At 43.4% G+C, this 21,445-nt stretch overlaps 2 protein-coding genes across 2 annotated transcripts in view; one reads left to right on the top strand and one right to left on the bottom strand.

Moving 5' to 3' along the window:
- Positions 1-4,721: 4,721 nt before the first annotated feature.
- Plce1 (phospholipase C epsilon 1) overlaps positions 4,722-21,445 on the top strand; it is a 237,058-nt gene continuing 220,334 nt past the window's right edge. The window contains exon 1 of the mRNA XM_051199750.1: positions 4,722-5,958. Coding sequence (XP_051055707.1) covers positions 4,753-5,958 — 1,206 coding nt within the window. The 5' untranslated portion in view covers positions 4,722-4,752. The remainder of the gene's footprint in view (positions 5,959-21,445) is intronic.
- Positions 9,828-10,127, bottom strand: LOC127233321 (60S ribosomal protein L37-like). Its single transcript, XM_051199748.1, has one exon. The coding sequence runs from the start codon at positions 10,125-10,127 to the stop codon at positions 9,846-9,848; it is 282 nt and encodes a 93-aa protein (XP_051055705.1). The 3' UTR covers positions 9,828-9,845.

Here is a 21,445-nt window from a genome sequence, read left to right as displayed (position 1 = left end):
TATATAGCACAGCTGTTTCTTCCTAATATTATATAGATGTGGAAAAGATAATTCAAGAATGGCAGCAATTGGTGGTCACAAAACTGATATTCCAGGAATTGATTCCAGTTATAAAACAGAAATGAAACCCAGACAGCCCTGGGGGAAAATATGTGTACAGGTGTCTCGTGACAGTAAATTCCACACCATGCCACCACCACAGCAGAGCCCCCGAGCCTTCCTTAATTCTCCTTTCTTGTGAATAACACAGAACAACAGACATTTCCTCTGCCTTGGTGTCTTTTGAAGTATTTCTTTCACAACCTTATTTTTGAAAGCGATTTTATTTCCATGTTGCAGGAGAAAAACTCAAACCTCACTGTAAAACCTTGACCAGAGGTCCCAGGCCCCGGGTTTGGCTGTTTTCGTTCATTTCAATCCACATTGCTCTTCTTTAGAAAGCACACGCACCATCATCACTTTGCTGACTCCGAAGTGTCTTTAATAATGCAGCTCAATCATCTCCAGGAATCTCACTGTGGAAGTTAATCCTGCCACATGCTCACCATCTGTCTCAGGTATTCTTCCTCGGTGTGGGCCCAGCTCTGTTTGTTACATACCTTGACTGGGAATTTGTTAGCTCACAAAGAAATCCAGGGCATGATGCTTGCCTCATTTAGTTTTGCACTCAGTAAACATTTGTTGAAAAATGGAATATCCTGAGATGGAGCCAAGCCTAGGGAGTCAGTTCCCCGTGATGTTTCTCATTCCTGAACACAGCTGGAAGCAAAACAAAGATCATTGCTTCAGCGGGCTGTCTATAATCTCCAGCCTTCCAGAAACAGACTCAAATGAAAGATAGGCTACTCCCAGCAGCTGGGTGTCTTCATAAACACCAGAACCTGAACTCATGAGGTCTCAGACTGGATGGAGGAGGAGACTGCACAGTTGATGATCAGGAAAAGTTTCTGGAGTCAGGCTTCTTAGATTTGAGCCCTGTCTCCATCATCTTCATCAGTTAGTTGACTTAGCTTTTTGTAGGCCTTGATTTTTAGTTTCCCAAATAGAGAGAGCACAACTTTCTTGTATTAGCTGCTGCTATGTAACAATATACAGCAAAAGGTGTGATGCAAAACAACAGACATGCATTACTCCACATAACTCTGTGGTTAGGAGTTTGGGAAGAGGGCCTGTGTGGTTGAGGCGCTCTTGTGACGTTGTAGGGGCTGGCTACAGCTGTAACCATCGGAAGCTTTGACTGAGGCTAGAGGAGCCTCTCTCCAGATGATGCACCATGTGACTGTAGGCAGGGTCAGCTTAACAGCAGCTGACCCAGAGCAACATGACCTATTCTCAGCAGGCCTCCAACTTTCTTCCTTTGCATCCTGTGTGTTAGAAGGAAGTCACTGGCGCCTCCCATATTCACAAGGAGAATCATGCCCTACCTTTTATAAAGAAAAGTATCAAAAGCATTTGTTACTTTAAAATCGTCACTTTCATTTCACAGGGTTGAGTGAGAATGAATTGAGATTTTAATGGCGCTGTACTTAGTGCAAGACTTAGCGCCAAAGATGTTTGTTCCTCCCTCCTACCTAGAATTATTTACCCTTTTTATAGATTGAAAAAAAAAAAAAAAAAACCCAAAAACCAAAAACATGGACCAGTTGTCAATTTGAAGGCTTTGGGGAAAAAAAAAAAAAAAAAAAAGACCCTGAATCCAAATTAGTAGCATAACCCATTAAAGTTTTCTGTAGCATGCTTGAAATAGAAAGCTGCTTGTGGATACATACTTTGATTTTTTTCATTCTTTTAAAAAACTGATATTATAATCACAACATTCCACCCTTCCCTTTCCTCCTCTTCAAACCCTCCCACAACACCTCTTTGCTCTCTTTCAAATTTACGGCCTCTCTTTTCGTTGTTATTACATGCATACTGTTTCCCCTGCCCTCAGCATTCCTAAACTGCCTATAGCTCCTATCGTAGGGCGGGGACCTCAGAGGCTGTTCTCTATCTATTTTGGTATGTCTATTGCTGTCCTTGTCCAGCTCATGTTTAGGTAGCCTGGCTGCTAGGTTTCCTTGGAAAAGAGTGACATCTATGTGACAAGCTGGTGCTGGCAGTGGGTGGTGACCTCTGAAGGGTTGCCTCAGGAGGAGGGGCTGCATCTGGGAGAAAGGGTCTACTTGCAATGGGCATTATCTTATCCCAACACGCCCGCAAGGGCCTTGCCAACCTTGTGGTGTGAGTGGGCATTCTTTTTGGTATATGCCCCAAAGTGGTATTGCCGGGTCTGGAGGTAGATTGATTCCCAATTGCACACTCAAGGCACAAGGACATTTGCTCAACTATGTTCATAGCAGCATCACTCGTAATAGCCAGAGATGCCCCTCATCTGAAGAATGGAATAGGAAAATGTGGTACATTAACACAACGGAGTACTACTCAGGGGTGAAAAACAGTGACATCTTGAAATCTGTAGGCAAATGGACAGAACTAGAAGAAGCCATCTTGAGTGAGGTAACCAAGACCCAGAAAGACAAATATAATATGTACTCACTCGTACGTGGATGTTAGACATAAAGCAAAGGACAACCAGCCTACAGGATGTGACCCCAGAGACGCTAGTAACAAAGAGGACCAAAAGAGACATACATGAATCCAACCTAGGAAGGGGAAAAAACAAGATCTCTGGAATACATTGGGAGTGTGAAGGGCAGGGGGCAGGATGGAAGGGGAGAAGGGAGGAGAGGGAAGGGAGGAGGGGAGGGGACCGGGGAAAATGTATAGCTCAATAAAAAAATAATTATTATTCATAAAATGTTTGTCATCTGGTCATGGCCCTCTGTGCCTGTAACGCCAGCCTTACTGACAGCACCTCCGCATCACAGGGAAGTTTGTTTGACTCTCTCTGTTTATCAGGTTGCACGCAGGTGCTGCCTGTCCACCCCACCATAAGGATGCAGCATAAGGAAGAGGGTCAGTAATTTGGTTGAAGAAAGAAAGACCAAGCCGTTAAGCTAGCTAAGCCACTTCAAATACTGCATCATTATAAGTCAGTGTTTTAGGTCGACTAACTTTAAGCTGAAGAATTTCTTACTCAAATGGAACCAAAGAGGTATTTTCTTTAAATGTGTGACTTGTGAGGGGGCGGAGGGGACTAGAAATGTTGACTAAAGATGCCTTTTGGGATATTTAAACCCACCCTTCCCCTTTTGTCTCATTTCTTCCTTTATTATTTGATTTAGTAAATGTTTAATCATGAATTTTAAATGACTTTAACTTTAATGCTTTTTCCACCTAAATGACTGCTTTAGGATTCAGAATATGTATCTTTAGTTTACCTTTAAGTAACCACATAATGGTTCTTGTAGACATAACCCTAGAGTATTACTGTTTCAGGTTCCTTCTCTTGACCTCTGTTGTCTAGACAGTGCATGTCTGTGTTTATTAGGGATTTCACAACACACGGTTACTATTTTGCTTACAGTGGTCCGTTATTTTGTTAAGTGATTTAAAAAATCATATGCATATTGTTCAGATGGTTTGCTCATTTTAAAAATGCTTTGTGCTTTTTTATTTTATATGCATTGGTGCTTTGTCTGCCTTTATGGATTGCAGAGAGTTGGGAGCTGCCATGTGGGTGCTCGGAATTGAACCCTGGTCCTCTGGATGAACAGCCAGTGCTCTTAACCACGGAGTCATCTCTCTAGCTCCTATTTGTTCCTTTATATAGACGTATCTAGAGTTTTCCTTCTGCACAAGGGCCTTTCCTTTATTACTTTCTATAGCTCTACTCTGCTATTTGATGAATTCTTCTGCTTCATACGTCTGCAAAAGGTCTTACTTCATTTTTACTTATGGAAGACATTTGCTGGCTGACGAATTCTACTTAACAGTATTGCTTGCGTGCGCTGGTCCCAATGAGTAATCTACTGTCTTATCTTTGCAGCTCTGGTCTTATTGCCCTAGCTCCTTTGGCCTCCCTGAAGCTGCAGCTTTTTCTCTCCTGTCCAGACGATTGGGTTCTGCCTGGGACTGGAGGCTCTCTACACAGTGAGCTCAGTCGCTTACACTGTACTCACTTCATTTTTCCCTTGATTCAGGTAGATATCAACACTCTAGACTCTTCACTGTGTGAAAACCATTGTTGTTGTTGTTGTTTTTTTTTTCCTGTTTCTTTTTCTGCTTAGACTTTATCTAATGCACCAGGATAAATTTGATCCTTCATACTCTTTTGTTTTTACTTGTTCATTTGTTTTTTTTTTTTTTTCTGGAAGAAGAACTTCTGAATTGTCAAGACAAAGTGATAAATGCTTAAAATATTATAACTAACTTTTGACTGTAAAACTCTCCTCAGAATTGACCTATATTTCCCAGTAACTAAAAATTATCAACTCATTAAGAAAGGAGCCTATTTAATGCCATGAATGTTTGATGTTGTTTCTTTTCTTACAGGGAACAGAAAACATTCAAAGTGGATTTTTAAATCTTTGCGCATTAACAATAAATCACAAAATGTGATCCTGAACAAAATGCTTCAAGAGACAGAGGAAAGAAAACTGACCTGCCATTTTGAAACGCTGGTCTAAAACGAACCGTTCTTGTAGGAAGTTACAACTGGAAAGTTTTGCTTGACTCTTAATACACCCAAATGAAAGGAACTGTCAACTCGTTTCTCACCATGACTGGGATTATGTGAGATTATCCGTTATCTTGACATGATCACCAGGGAAGGGAACACAGGAGAGTAACTGAAGGACGCTGGTCAAGATGACTTCCGAAGAAATGGCAGCTTCTGTCCTCAACCCTGTGACTCAGAGGAAAGTGGCCTCTGTCCAGTCAGCAGTGGCAGAGGACAAGAGTGAAAAGGTCTCAGAAGATACCGGTGTTCCAAAGGCATGTGCTGTCAGGCACAGCGGCCAGATCCCTAATACCATCTCACAGTGGGGCAAACCTGAGGCCCAGCCTTCCAGAAGTGACTTCTCTCAGTTCCTCCCAAGAGCAAGTGGAGGAGTAATGAGTGATGAGAACCACAATGAAAAGTGCTGGGAGAAAAACCTACCAGATTCTGTGAAAAACCACGCCGTTAACTGCAACAGCCTCTTGCAAAGCCACCAGTGTGACCTTCCTCAGAGCCAGCTTTGTGTAGCCTGTGACTCCGTCACAGGAGAGGACCTGTGTTTGCCAACTGGAATTTCTTCTCCACTGGAAAGGGAGGCGTTCCCTGGAATTCAACTGGAGATGGATGCTCCTCCCATGGATGTAAGCCCTTTGGGAAAGGAGACTGGAATGACAGGGGCCAGCGGACCTCACCCCGACAGCAACAAGGCAGTATTTCATTTCCGTTATGAAGCTGACAGAACAATGTCAGACGCTTTCCACACCCTGTCAGAAAAACTAATTTTGGATGACTGTGCAAATTGTGTGACTCTCCCCGGGCAGCAACAGAAGAAAAATCACATGGCGTATACTTATAAACTAGCGGGACTGACAAGAAACTGTGGCATCGAGGATGGGCAGTGGCAGTGTGATCATTGCAGCTCACTGCATAACAAATACCTGTGCTTTGACAGTTCCTGCCAGCAGGCTGATGACCTGGTCTGCTCAAGTGGTAGAGTTTGCAGGGAGGGCCTCACTCACAGTCTACCTGCAAAGGCTTTTCTGAGCCCTTTGGAGGATTTCTCTGACAGTTGTGAAGATGGAGACGAGTTTTTTAAAAGCAAAAAGGAGCGGTCCACCTTGTTAGTCAGAAGGTTTTGTAAAAATGACAGGGAAGTTAAGAAGTCTGTATATACTGGGACTAGAGCAATCATGAGGACACTGCCTTCTGGCCATATTGGGACAGCTGCTTGGAACCATGTTGTTCAGAGGAGAGTGAGGCTCTTAGGACCTTGTGGAGATGTAATGGAATCTCTGTCAACAATGGATGGAAGGCCACGTGGGAGCCAACGTCTACCTGAGGCCCAGTGGTGTCTGGTAAGAGTCTGTGTTTCTCCCATCCTTTCGCTCCCTTCCTCATTCCCCTTTAGGAGTTTTTATATGTGGTTTTACAACATAGGCCCTACATAGCTGAGGGACTTGCTATGTTTATGGCCTAGCTTATCCTTGAACTCATGGCCTTTCTGATTGAGCCTCCTGAATCTTGAGATTACAGGTATGTGCACACCTGTTTCTTTCCATTATTTCATTAAACTTGACTTTTTAAAAAGTAACTATGAATTTCTACTGCTTTAATTAAAAGAGAAAGCAAGGTGTCAAAATATGATTCTTAGAGGAATTACTTGTAGTTATTGGGAAATAGATATTCCCAAGTCTAAGTTGACTTTCCAGCAATATAGGTCATAAAATATACACAGGTCTATGTAGGGAATGGGGAAGTTAGAGATTTTCTGATGACAGAAAATACTTTGTCCATTAGTTTTGGAGATGCATGAGATGCATTCCCAAGGTTTTTTTGTTTGTTTTTTTGTTTGTTTGTTTTTGTGCTGCGTGATCTACTGTGGCCTTTAGCTTTACAGGCCTGAAGGAGTCTACATCTTGAGGGTTCCACTTCATAGACAAAGATCTCTTTTCCTCTCTTCTCTCTTAGGCTGTGTGTGTGCTGTACACTCCTTCAGTGGGTGTGTACCCTTTCACCAAATGAGAGAGAAAACATTAATAATGGAGAAAATTATGTTGACTTACATTTATGAGACACAAGATTGTTTTGAAATTGTGAGATGGTAACTTAAATACATCTTTACTGCCACAATGGACCATTGTTACCTAGAAATGTGACAGCTAACTAGCTAACTGAATTTCCAAGCAGTGAGGAATGTAAGTGGAGCATGACTTGCTTAGGACTTAATTACGACATTGTTAGCCCCATGTTCTAGAACGTCCCTCTAATCTGGGCAAATGGAGAAAACTGGTCTCCCTAAATAGCCATAATATTATAACATATCCACCACAACTATGATATGATATGAAAATGTGCTATTTTTATTGGTTGCAAGATCAGTTACACCTACTTCTACTTAGGTTTGTTATAGATATTCATAATTAAGGAAATGCTAAATTTTCACATAAGGTTACTGAAAATATTTTTTTTATTCTCATCTAAGTTTCCAGGCCCTACAAGAATCTAGGTTTTGCTCTGGGCCCCATCTGTATTGCTGATGACAGAACCACATACTTTACCTATTTCTTGCTTCTTTTTCTTCTTCTATTTTTTTCCCCCTTGTGATAGAGTCTCGTGTAGTCCAGGATGGTACTGAACTTACTGAATGGACAAGGCTGGCCTTGAACTCCTGATCTTCCTGTTTCTACCAAGTGATGAGATTACAGGATTGCACCACCATTCCCCAATCACTTATTCTTGTCCTGGCTATACATTCTTACTTCCTTCAGCCATTCTCTATGGGAAATTGTTTCTCGAACTTTCACATTTCAGTTCTTCATACTTCTTTTGTTAACCTGGTCCTAGATAAACATTCTTTTTATTGAAATACCACTGGTGTGTTTTTACCTTGGTTATCATCATTGATCAAGAAGGCTAGCATTGCTCAAGGGGCAAGGGTGCATGGATTTCCCTGGGAAGGGGAAATAAAGGAGGTCTCCTAGTTGGACTGGGGGGAGGGTGGGCATGGGAACTTGAGGAATCCAGTTGTGGGTGGGCAAAGGGAGACGGTGCTTAGAGAGATGCCTGGAAAAAGGGGCTTTACAGAGTCAGGTAGAAGCCTGATGCAAGGGAAACCTCCACGAGTCTGTAAGACTTCTGGCAGGAATGGATGCATAGCCTGAACAGGCCATCCCTGTGACTGAATTGGTGGCTATTCCGGTTGTCACCAGAGAGCCTTCATAAAGTGACTGACAGAGACCCACCAAACACTCCCATTCATTTCAGTGTCTGCTGATCATCCCATTCTCCCTTGTTTGAGACATTTCAGACTTGGGTGTATTATGCTGATTACAACCATGGACCCATACTACAGTCTGGCGGAAATGCTTAGCAATTTGGCTCAGCTGACTTATATTCATTTGCCTTGGGTCTGTAGTCATTTGCCTGCATCTGAAAGCGAGGTATCCCCATGGTACACTCCCATTCTGTTTTCTGATTGCTTCACGTGTACCCTGCCTGGTTGAACACTCGGGTTGTAAACTGACAAAGGGCAGGGAGAGAGCCCTATGCTTCCTCGCCTCTATATAATAATGCAAGCACAATGCCGGATGCATTATGACCATGCCAAGAACAATGACAATGGCATGGTTGGGAACAGACTCTGGAGTTAACCTAAATTTAAATTCTGGCTTGGGATCCAAAAGTGATTGACAGGTCAATCTCTTTGCTCCTAATCACCTTTCATGTAAACCAGGCATAAAGGTACCATTGTGGGCCAAGCTACAGTGAGATGCTATCCTTCACACAGTGCTGAAAGCAGTGAGAGCTCCTGTCCTGACCTTTAATTGTCTGCTCATTGGTGGACTCATTCTCACCCTGTTATGCTCTTTGGTGACTTGCAGGGAAGTTTAACCAGTATGAATTCCAATGTTCAGTTTATCCTCCATAGCTACAGGCTTTGCATTCATGAACCCATCCGATGTAGATTGAAAGTATCTGAAAAACTTTGCTAGGACTGTTGTTCAGTGACAGAGTGCTTGGCTATCACGTATATAGCCCTGAGTTTAAACTCCAGGAGCCACCTCCTCTGTCCTACTCACAACATTTAGCCATGTCTGGTGGCCTAGACCTATAATCTCAACTACTTGGGAGCCCGAGGCAGGACAATTGTAAGTTCGAGGTCACTTCGTGAGACCCTGTGTCAAAATAAATGCAAAAAAATGCCTGAGGATATAGCTCAGTGGTTTTGTGCTTGCCTAGCATATGTAAGGCCCTAGGTTCAGTTCCAAGTAACACACACACACACACACACACACACACACACACAGTTAGAAGCATATATAGTTGTTTGTTTTTTTTCTTGTCATTATTCCCCACACAACACAGCACAATAATTCAAAGTGTGTGCAGGGTAGGTAGCATACAATACTATACAACTTTATATAAAGGACTTGAATATCTGCAGTTTTGAGTTTCCATGGGGTCCAAGGAGCAACTGTGTTATCTTAGCCTATAACGTGACCTCCCAGTCCTTCCTATGCATTGCAGGCCAATGTTACTCATCTAATTAGTTCTTTGGCATTACATTTTTACTTTTTTCCCCCCGTGGGCATGTTGATCAGAACAGTCCAGTGAATTTATATTTGCACAGCTGTGTGGAGAGAATAGGTTTGGACGAAGACATTAATGAGGATCCATGCTTGCAGACTAACTAGATTGCTAGCCTCCTCCTGCTTGTAAAACATTAAAGCTCACCCCCCATTCATTCTCCCGTGTACTCCCTCCTGCTATTGGCTCAACAAAGTGCAGTCTTTGGCAAATGGCAAAGGTCTGTAGGGTAAAGATTTCACTAGGAGTGTTTATCCTGTAAAGGGAAAAAAATCTCTCCATGCCTGAATCTCCTCGAGTTCAAAGCCCAGAGTTATCTTACAGGTGGAATGACCAGCTGAAGGTGCCAGCTTTTGTCTTGACTAACCTAACCCTAGCTCTACTCAGCATCGGTGTCAGGGGAGCTGGGTGGTGGAGGTAGAAACCTCACCAGCTGCTATGCTAGCACTTCAAGGGTTTCCCATCTTTGATCCTTGGGGGGGGGGGCAGTCACTCTACATGAATATATGTGGCAAAGCAGAGAAGGTTCATGTTGAATATTAAAGAGAATAGGAAATAATTTAAGGAGCTATTATGTAGGAATATATCTCACTTTTATTTATTTATTTATTTTTTCCCGAAACCAGAACATTTAATTTAAGACTGACTGAAATCCTTAAGATGAACTGGATGCTGCAACAGCTGCCCTCTCGGGTTTAGGTGTTTTCCCTTCACAGAATCCGTGTGTGAATCTTCGATAAACAGTCTTTAGGTGCCTCATACGCCCAGTCCCGGTAGTGTTTCGCCGCTTAGCCGTGGCACTCCAGTTAAACTTTCTCTTGCTGCCACATTTGCCACAGGTGAACTTCTGAAGGTGGTAGGCCTTGGAGGCACAGTGGCGGCACAATGGCTGCGTCTTATTGTGACGCTTTCCAAAGGATGATGTTCCTTTCATCATCTTGCTTCTGCCGCCGAGGCCAAAGAGACCAGAGGAGAAAGCACTTCTCGAATATATCCCACTTTTAAACATCTGAGTAGAAAAACTGTAAATGAAAAAGATGGGCACAAAGAGCTTCTGTGACTGCTTGCCTCTCTCAAAAATGCTGGTTCTAGACTACTAAGCTCCGAATATTAAACTAAGAGGCAAGGATGGGTTGAGAAGTAATACCTTTGTTGGATAAATGTGCTTGAAAGAGAGGAGGGTGAAGGGTGTGTGTGTGTGTGTGTGTGTGTGTGTGTGTGCACGCGCATGTGCGTGCACACACACGAGCACTGGGAAATGAACCTATAAACCCCCTGCTAGAACTCTACCACTGAGCTATTTTCTTTCAAATGGAGTTAAACCAAACCTCAGGAAAAAGCTATTGCCTCTGATATGTGACCTCTTGGTAATAAATTCATGCCCTAAGCTGTAACTCATATAAATGACGGAATCCTTTGAGCCTCACTGTCCACCCTAAGAGGTACCTTTGAAATAGCGTCAAGGCTTTGTTTTCTGCTTTAAGCATTTGGTTGCCCTGGAGATCAGTGACAATTTGAACCTTGAAATAATTAAAATTTCATTGGGTGCTTAGACTAAGCTGGAAGCCAGTGCCTGGTGAGCTGCCCGGTAACTTCTTCCTTTCCTGGGGCTTCAGCAACATTTATGACATGGGATTTGGAAGAAGCTGCACTTTCCTGCAGTTTGCTCTGAGAAAGTGGGTTCAGCTAGCCCTGTACAGTGCAGCTATGTCCAGTGCATCAGTGATGCATCAGTGATGAGCTGTCTGAGGCCAGCCTTGGGATGACAGAACTGCACACCTTAATTGATTAGCTAACCCAGGACAAGCTGGGACAGCATTAGCATTAATCCATCCCTCCTGGTCTCTGAAGTTACTCTAGCTCTTTGGCCTAGGAACTGATAAAAGGTGGAATGAAAACCTTCCACTTGGACTCTAGTTTGAGATGTACACCGTTTTAGCTACTACTACTCTTAAGGCAGCATTGGGACAAGGTCAGCTAGGACATTTCCCCCCTTTCCTGCATAAATGAGGATATCAACTTCAGAGACCTATCTCTTAGAATGACCATTTATATGTAGTCTGAAAATGATCAGAGCCAATGGGCAAGGACAATACCATCAGGACCTGGTCTCATCCTTGACCTGCATTTTACAGGGTAGGACCTCAGGATGCCATAGTCATGAGCAGTGAGCGTTTTCCTCTCTGGGAACATGCAGACAGTAGACAATGGGGCTCATGGACATCTTGGGGTGATGGGGTGGTTTCCACCCTGGTGACCAAGTGATTCAGCATTCAGGGGCTTGAGACATCATTGCAGGACTGGGTGTGACCATCCTCTGCCCACCATGACATGGTTCGGTCCTCCCTGAAAAACTGTTCTCAGATGGGGATGCTGACTCATGCTCTGGCCCTCAAAAGCACCGAGACACCCACATGATGCTCCCTATGGGGCTCCAGACACATGTAGAGCTTGAGTACAAGCTCCTAACTCTTGTACTAGGCCGTTACCTTGACCTCTAACCCCTTCCCTGTGCAGGCTCTCGCCCCGCAACCCTTCAGAAAGCGCAGCAGAAACCCTACAGCCTTCAGCAAGATGAAAACCTGCAGATATCCCAGGGATGGGAGAAGATACCCCTTCTCCTTTGAAGCTCAAACTGTGTCTCCTTGTTTGAGGGAAGGAGTGCTCAGATGCCTTCTCTTCTTAAACATCTTTGTTGAGATGAGGTTTTCCCATTTGTACTCAGAGATAAGTGTACCCTTCACCACAGTCAGTCTGGCTCACTTTCATACCCTAAAAGAAACCCTTTGGTGTCACCCCAACCCCTGTACTCTTTTACCCTATCCACTATTCTTTCTGTCTCTATAGAATACGCCATTCTGGGTTTTCATACACCTGGACTTACAGGGTATCTGCTATTCCGGGGACGTAGCTTTAGCATTTTCAGGCTGGTTGACACTATAGCATGTGTTACTGCTTTGTGAGGGTTATTGTGTGATAATATTCCATTGCATTGCGTTTAACCACTCATCAGTTGTCGAGCATCAGGCTTTTCCCACTCTGAGGCTGTTATGAGCAGTGCTTCTGTGAACTTGTTTTCTTTGAAGGGCTAGAGGTTGAACTCAGGGCCTCTTACTTGCCAGGCAGATCCTCTACCACTGAACTGTATTCCCAGCCCCGTGGATGCTCAAACACAGGCTTTTGTGAGAGCACCGTTTCCTGGTCTTGTCAGTACACACCCAGGCATGGTGCCAGGGCCCATACCTCTTCATTTGATCTTTTCAGGAATCACCAGTTTCCTCAAGCATCTGCTTCATCCCTACAGCAATGTGTGGGGTACCAATGTTTCCACATCCCTAGCAGTGTTTGTTGTGGTCTCTGTCTTTGCATATAGCTATTCTACTTGGATGTGAATTGATAATTTTATTATGGCTTTTATTTGCATTTTCCTCATCGTTAATGGCTCTGAGCACTTTCTCAAGTGCTTGTTGGCCTTTTGTGTTTCTCTGGAGAAATGTCTAGCCAAATCCCGATACTGAACCCAGGTCCTCACACATGCTAGGCAAGTACTCAACCACTGAACAACCCCAGCCTCTTTGTCCATTTTAAAATTGAGTTGTCTCTCATTTCAAGTTCCTTGTATATTGTGGATGTAAGTCCATGATGAGCTACATGATTTACTATATATTTTTGATCAGGGTATAGATGTAATGAGTGTAGGTCTTAAAAGTGGCAGAGCCGGTTAACAGCTTTAATACCCAGTGAAACTTGTTAAATATGGACATCAGTTTATTTCTCCTCTTTCATGCTCTTTCTCACGTCACTCTGCAAGCCACAGCTTTGGTTATGAGTTATCCTCCTCCATCTTACCTGTTCCCTGGTCTATCCTTAACTCCAATTTGCACAGCTTTCCATTCTTCTCTCCACATTTGCCCTCAGATTTTTATAACACAGATCATTTTTCCTGTTAAACAAATTGTGTTTCCCAGAGGAAAGGTTGGGGAGTCGTAGTTTCGGTGCACAAATGAGCACCCCATCTGAAGGACTTCCTGATGGCTCAGGTGGAGGTGGATGCTTACATGACAAAGTGCTCTGTTACACGCCAACCTCAACGATGGTGAACCAAGTAAGGCGTCCAAGGTGCAAAATTAAGGAGACATTGTGTGCTTGGGTCTCACAGGTGGCAACTTTATACTCAACAGTGACTGCCTCCTTAAACGTTGAATGCTGGGCAGCTCAGGTGTCTTACTTTGGTCCCAGCCCTGAGCACAACAGGATTTAAGAAAGCCTGAGGCTTACATACGTTATATCATCTTCTCAGTTCAGGAATGACCTTCCACAGGGTCCCATCAGCCTCAGCAAGGATAGTCTTAAAACACACATAGGAGGGGCTCTTACATTTTTTTAAAGGTTGAAAAAAAAATCTAAAGAAGACTGTTTCACAGCAAGTGGAGATTATACGAAACTCAAGTGTTGGTGGCGGTAAAGGTTTTAATAAAGGTCTTTGGAATGTTGCCATCACCATCATTGCTTTCCACATTGTCTACAGCTGCTTTCACATTGCAACACCGGAGCTTGGGTGCTGTAAAGGCAAAACCAGTCTTTGTTCTGTGGTCTTTGACAGTAGAACTTTGTCTTTTCTAGGAGACTCCTTTATACCGGGCCAGCTCCTTTGGGTCTGGTTTCCTGTCACAGTCTCTCAAGGGTCTGCTGGGCCAGCCCCCCCCCACACCCTACACCTGGTCTACAGTTTCTTTGATGGTCAGTGCTCTATACATTAATTCTTGAAGGTCTCTATAAATTACAAACAGAGAGACACTGTTTCTGCCTGCTCTCTCTCTCTTCCTCTCTCTCTCTGTCTCTCTCTCCTTCCCAGGCCAACTGCAGACTTCTTAGCCAGCCTCCTCTTGACAAAGCCCAGAGAGTAGCTCATTTTGTGCTCTGCCTAGAACAAAATTGGGATTTTTCCATTGTAATTCAAAGGGATCTTTTTCAGGCCTGTGAACCCAGACATTGTGCTCTTACCTCTTCAGACTTGGCCAGAGAGACAGAGAAGGGTCATATTGGCACCTCTTTGTCTCTGGCTTCTTTTCTCAACTGGCTGTAAAAACCCTGGAAGGTTTTCCAGAGGTGGAGACAGAGAAAAGAAGAGAAAAGAATCTTCCTTCTGAAATTCTGTTTCTGCCCTTCGCAGACAGACACACACACACACACACACACACACACACACACACACACACACTATCCTTACAGGGCAGGTTCTTCATTGATCAGGAGTCCTACTTTGAGACCAAGGGACAGCACACTGTGGTTTTAAGTTGGGAAGATCATTCTTGGGGTTTGAAAGGTGTCTGGCCAATTTCTTGGATTATCTGACCCGGTTACTTTTGACAGTAGACCTGAGACAGACCTCTACCTGAAAAGACCCAAGACCAGGTCCAGTTCTGCCATTAGCCGCTGAGTGCCCTTTAGGAAGTCACGTTAGAGCCTGAGATTTTGTTTACATTGAGTATAACTGTAGAGACACATTTGCCTGAGCGCCAGTAATAGTGGCTATGCCCCCTTGGGCGTGGTTACAGGTGCGAACTTGACCAGATAAAGGGAGAGCATAAAAAACCAGGGGTCCCTTTGATCCCAGAGGGCATCTGGGAGACAGGATCTACACCCTTGGAACTCCACGGCAGTCAGTCACTTGTTTTCTGTGTAAGTTCTTTTCCCCAATAAAACACCATCAATTATTCTACCGGGTCTGGTTAATTCGTTACCACCCGATTATATCTGGCGCCCAAGGGGCATGGCCACTGTTACAGGTGCGTATCGCTACATATAACAAGTGAAGGCAGCTGTATGTATATTAATTGACTTCTATTTGTCGAAAACTCTGAGTATAATTTGCATGTGTAATTTAACAAATTGTAAGTTGACTCCAGAAGCCCATCAGTCAGCCTCTGAGGTCCAACTTGAGTCCTAATCTTGAACCTGGAGTTGAGAGAATATTCTCCTTCTCCCTGCAGCATCACCTTCAGATTTGACTGGAGTAAATCTTGTCCCTCCCTGACAGCGGGTGAAGTCCATGTGTTTATCATGAGCCAAATCTCCAAGTGCACATATGCAGTGAAAAGCAAACATTCCAGATGTGATGGAACAAGCCTGTGATCTCACCACTTTTAGGAGAGTTTGCGGTCCCAGATATATAATGAGACCCTGTCTCAAAGCAGCACGAATAAAAAAAAAAAAAAAAGCAAGCAAGCAAGGAAGGAAGGAAGTGAAAATGAAAAAGAAGGAAAGACAGAAGCAAACAGGCAAAGGCCAACATCTGCTGGATAATGGTGATGGTTCTGTGGTGGAGGTGGGGCTATCTTTTCATTGCCATAATGATTATCTGCAGGGTAGAGAGATTATCAACATCCTCACTGAATACTCAGAACGAGAAGTGAGCCTGTGCCAGGTCTGGCTGCCTCTGAAGTTCATGTCCACAGCCTCTCCTCAGAATTTCCTGTAGAAAGTTCTGATCCTCTAACTTGGCAAGGGTTCTACTCTCTTATTAAGTGTGCCAATGCTGAGCTAGACAAGACCGGGAGATCTTTCTTTAAATGTGAGCTGGGTGTGGACTTTGGATGAGATGGGAGAGTGGGGAGCAATACCAGTTCTTAATGCAAGGGGTGTGTCGGCTATTGAAACGGTTGTGGGGAACAATACCAGTTCTTAATGCAAGGGGTGTGTCGGCTATTGAAACGGTTGTGATTTCTTTTTATGACTCAGCTTGGGGGGTGGCGGGGAGGGATGGGACACCAAGTCCAAGGATTTTTTTTTTCTGGATTGCTGTAATTTAGAAGTAAAACATTTGCCAGATTTTATAAGTATGTAAGCAAAACATTGTCCAAAGCAAACCGCACACCTACCCACACACATACACACACACACCTGAGTCAGAATCCATAGCTTCTTCAGAGTCACACTGAAATGCATGCCCACGAATGCTGGGAACTTGAGAACTTTGCCATCTGAAAGTTTTCCAGGATCTCCAAGAGTTCTGACCAACTGGCTTGGGCACAGGAACATGACTCGGTCGCTTCTCTCTGCAAAGTCATGCCTTTGTAATGAGCTTGCTACCTCCTTCATTTACAAGGTCACAGGCAGGAGAAAGGCTGGCCTAGGATGTGTCCCCAGGCAGCTGGCAAGCATTAGAAAAGGGACACAAAACTTTTGCAGAGGCATAAAGTCAAGCCAGCCATAGCCTGGATTGTCTTTCATAATGTTCTAAGTGTGGAGTCAGTCTGGCACCGGAGTCTTATTCTGGAGTTTTCTTTTCATGGTGCTGGTGTGAATAACTTCAATTCCAGCTTGAGATTAGAGAACCCTTATCATCAACGCCTACTTGGCTCATCCCTATATTTTAATAAGGAATCACTTTGTAAGTGGACCGTGTTGAGTAGCTTAGCGTCAGAGAGATTTAGCACCAAATTATAAATGGTGACACTTTAATAGTGAGTGCAACGTGCCTCAAGAGCCAGTGTGTAGGAGTTTGGCAGCTGGAAAGCCCCGTGGCTTCAGATTTTCCAAACTGTGAACCCTTCCATCAGCTAGGAACTCCTTAGCCTTGAAAATTTCTCCTCTAGAGCAAGGGAAAAGTTCATCTGAGTTCTAAATTGTTTAATAGGAAATGCACTATTTTTTCTCTTTATTGAGACTTAGTACCTGGGTGGACCAGCTAGTTCTCCTTTTAACAGTCATAAACCCAACATGGGCACCATGATGGTGGTGTAGCTGATAGTTATGTGAAACAATTACCATTATTATGGAGGACATAATTTCCAAATTTTTTTAAAAAAGAACTTTTTATTCAGAGGACAGAAAAAAAAAAGAATATTTGAAATTAAAAATGACCTCTGGAATTCAGAACAAGTAGTTTCAGTAGCATCTAAGCATAATATGAAGGCCAAAAAAAATGTGAATAAATCACTGTAAATTCATTAGAAACATCAAGAGGTGTAGCCAGGACTGGTGGGTCATGACTGCATTTTGCCTGTATTTCCAATTCTTGGAGGCTGAGACAAGATTTCCAGTTCTGGATGACAGAGTAAGATACTGTTTAAAACAAACAAGCAAAAGCCAGATACCCTACACTGAGTAGTGATGTCAGGACAGCTGTGCTGTGTGAAGATGTATCAGCAATAACCTCAGTGTTACCAGTTTTCTGTGTTTGTGATTTGCCAAACCCATTTAGCAGCTACTATGTTCAGGAAATGGGAAAATAATGAAATGGATAGAGAATATGTATGAAGGCATGTTCCATTAACTTAGGGGTGTCTTGTTCTTCAAGATCACTTTGAAAGGGTGCCCCTGGTTTCTGTTTCGGCTGTCATTAAACAAAACATCTTCAACCTCTGAGGTTGGGGTGAGATGTTTGTAAACAGACTCCATCATTCAGGGTAACAATGGCTTGGTCAGAGCATCATTACAACATCTTTAAAGGATGGGGTTGGATGTACTGGGTACCTTACCGCCTGGTTGGAGGTGAAAGGAGGAACCGTGGAGGTGCTTTGAGCGAAGGTTAAATGCTAAGCTCTGTATACAACGTGGACTTCAATACAAGGTCAGCCGGGGCCTCCAGTCTTGCCCACTAACTTCCTTTGATATTTGATGGACAGCCCAAAGACAGCTCCAACCCAATAATACACCCTTGGCTTGGACTGGGGGGGGGGACACATTGGAATTTAGTTCCGTTTCCCTGACCTCCCTTACCTGGGTACCTCTGCACAGGGCACTGCACACCTCACCATACATGGTCATGCTGGGTAGCATCCCATGGAACAGAATTAGAAAATCTGCCAAAGCCAAAGCCTACAGCTGCATTTCTCCTGGTTTCACTCTTACATGCTCAGCACAGTGGATTCCATTGAGAGCTGGTGGTCCAAAACAGAAGGAAATCCAATTGGCCCAGCTCCTTCTTTTCTAGGTGAATATAAAACAAGTATTTAATAACTGTAACCTATAGATTTCTTTTTTTTTTTTTTTTTTTTTTTTACCTGAAGGCCATCTTCCATAAACTTAATCAACTCCTCATTGTGTTTTCACTTTTTATCAGCATATATTTAGTGCCCAAAGTGATGTGTTTCATTATGTTTCTATAACACAAATAATGTTCTCTCACTGAGTTCAGCCCCTCCATTGCCCGTTCATGTTCCCTCTTCCCCTTCTATTTTACTGTCTCCTTTCTACTCAGCTACCCCTTACTCTCCCTAAATTTTGTTGTTTTAGCTTTTCATTAATTTTGTTTTTTATTGATTTCGAAGTCACATACAAAGTCTCCCCTGATATTTAACATGAGAGCAAACATATGGGACGTGTCTTTGTCATACGGGCCTGTTTCATTTAACATGATGAGGTCCAGTTGCTTGCAAATGACACAATTTTGTTCTTCTTTATTTCAGCTGCTCATTTTATGGGTGGATAAGGCCCTGGTCGGGCAAAGTTGCTTGACGGAGTTTACATCACCAGTGCTGGAGAAATCCAGAATTAAAATCTGGGTCTCCATATATTATCTCCTCAACTCTAGAATAGGACAAAATTATGAATTTTAATGCCATCTGCCATATAGTAGATGATCTGTTTGTGTCAGACAATTCTGAACTCCACACCTTTAGGTCTCCTGGGGTACACAGATTCCTATTCACTCTGTCAACCAGGGGAGAATTCACTGTGGGCTACTGTGCTGGTGGTGGGCTCTCCCTCGTTTCTTCCATTTTTCTCCCCAGAGCATCAGTAGCCTTGGTTGGTGCATCCATTTGTCAGATTTGTCCTGCTTTTTCTAGTTCATTCTGGCTTTTATAGCATGTCCTATCCTCATGAGTCTTTGTTTGTTTGGGAGGTGGGTGGGTGGGTTGCTTGCTTGTATGGTAGACTAGCCTAGAATTTGCTTTGTAGCTAAAGATGGTCTTGAACTCCTTATCCTTCTGCCTCTACTTCCCCAGTGGTAGCACCACAGGCAGAGGCTGCCACACCTTGTTTTGTGTGGTGCTGGGGATCGAACCCCAGTCTTTGTGCATGGTAGAAGGACACCCCGTTAACAGACTAGAGCCTCAGCTCCCTGCCTTCTGCGCTTTACAGGGCTGGCTCGTCTCCTTGCAATAACATTGTCAGTGCTTTAAGTACTTGGAGATGTCCCTTAATCTGAGTGTAGCCAGGTTTTGTGAGTTCATTTCTCCCTCTAGTCTAGTTCCTTTCCACCCTCTACTTGGCAGTTACTGCTCTCTGGCTGATGACTATAGTTCTACAAAGTGTGTAAAACAGCCGAAGGGATCCCTCCCAATCTCTCAAGAGGTTATTTCCCTTGTTCTTTTTCTCTTATTTATGAGAAGCAGAGCCAAATATGAGACACAGCCCAGCAGGAGGGACTAGACCTGGCCCAGAGAGAGCTAGTATTGTCTGGGCTGCAAAGGATGGAGCCAGGAATCCAGGCTCATGAGACAGCACTGGAAGGGCTGAGACCATTGAGTTTAACCTTTCATCTCGTAGAGAAGGAAACTGAGGCTCAAAGTAAGACAAAATAGTCTTGCCCAGGTCTGGTTCAAGCATCATTTTGGGAACCAGGACTGGTACCCTGTTTGATCTCAAGCCAGCTTCCTATTCTTGGTAAGAATATCCAACACTATTCCTGACCCAAAAGTGTGTGGAGTTGAAGTGATGTTATTTAGAGCTCAAAGTTGTATAGTGTTTCAGATTATAAACTTGGGAGCCAATATGCCTATGTTCAAATTCTGACCGAGCCCTGGAACAGCTCTGGAATCTAGTACAGATTCCTTAACCTCTCTGGGTCTCAATTTATTTCTAGGTGGGGATAATCATCTAACTCTCTCCTAAGGTTGGTGGAAGGAAGTAGATTTCTATATGTTAAATGCTAACATCTGTTTGCAAAAGCCTTTTCAAAATTTTAAAAATCTATTGTAACACCTGGCATGGTGTGAACGTTTTCCTCTGGTTGTACCACGTCCCAGTAAACCGTTTTCTCTAGGGGGGGGGCTCCCTGATGGAATCACTTAAACTGTGGTACAGAGCTTCTAAGCACTAGAAGAGCCTTGAGAGATTGGTACTGTCTGAGAAAGCTTCCTGGAGAAGACGGGGTACCCAGCTCTTGTCTGAAGCCAGAATGGTTTCGTTTCTCTTCCCCCATGAGAAGCCGGAATGTCCCACCACAAGAAACCCCCCCTTTAGTGGGAGCAAGTCCAGGTGGCTGTTTCTGATTGCAGAGGCCCTTTCCATTCCACATTAGCCATTTCTTTCCCTCCTCCACATTTTACTACCTCACATAAAATTTAAGTGATGCAATTACTGCCAATAGAACAGGAATTTTCCTGTTTTGTTTTCCAGCACCTATTATCCAACTCTCCTTCTACACTTGCAAAAAGTTGTTTATAAGTTATGTTGATGTGAGGTAGCAAGCAGCTCTACTGTTTATGTAGTTGGTGATTTTCAGTAATGTCATAAGCAAATTGCCATAAGTTTACTGCCCTAAGCAAAGCTGAAGCTCAGCAAGTCTGCATCTAGACATATGGGTCTCCTCTCTTGGTCACCCAAAAATCTGCGTCACCGTACATGCCATCTTGTAGGACTGCTTTTTTAAGCACGTTATGTATTTCTGTTTGGTGTGTACTGTTCTACCTTGCCATAGTCATCTGTTTGTGTGAATGTATCAGTTTCCTCATGTATATTCTAGCTGATGAATATTTAGATATATTTTACAAATGTAAGCCCTCCTTCAATGCACCTTTTTTTTTTAATGTATTGCTTATATTTAGGCCCCAAATTTTCTCTTTCCTGAGCATTGGAATTGCTGAAACATGGAGTATGTGGGTATTGGGAGGTAGGGGTGACCTGTTTCTAATGTTGTTATACTGATGAACCCTGGTCCTCTTCAGTGACATTGGAAAGAGCTGGCCAGCATCCTTTCTGACATCCAATCTGTTATTTTGCCAAATAGTGCGAGAAGTATTTCTCTATGGTTGATGTATGAGCATTACCATATCTTCATGTTTTCATTGGCTACATGCATTCCTTTTTGTGTGAAATACCTTGGCTACTTGGCCCAGTTGATGCTATGTTTCTTGTTGTTTTTTTTTTTTTTTTTATGGTTTAAATATGAAGATGGAGTTTCTGTCCTGTCCCACCCCACAGCCATTTAGTCCCAAATAAACACACTGAGGCTTATATTAATTATAAACTGTTTGGCCAATGGGTAAGGCTTCTATTTGGCTACCTGGCTGTTAATTATTAACC

This window comes from Phodopus roborovskii, unplaced genomic scaffold (assembly GCF_943737965.1).
Source record: "Phodopus roborovskii unplaced genomic scaffold, PHOROB, whole genome shotgun sequence".
In the NCBI taxonomy this organism is placed as follows: Eukaryota; Metazoa; Chordata; class Mammalia; order Rodentia; family Cricetidae; genus Phodopus; species Phodopus roborovskii.
Note: the sequence above shows the minus strand (reverse complement) of the source record. Positions and strands in the feature narration are given on the sequence as shown.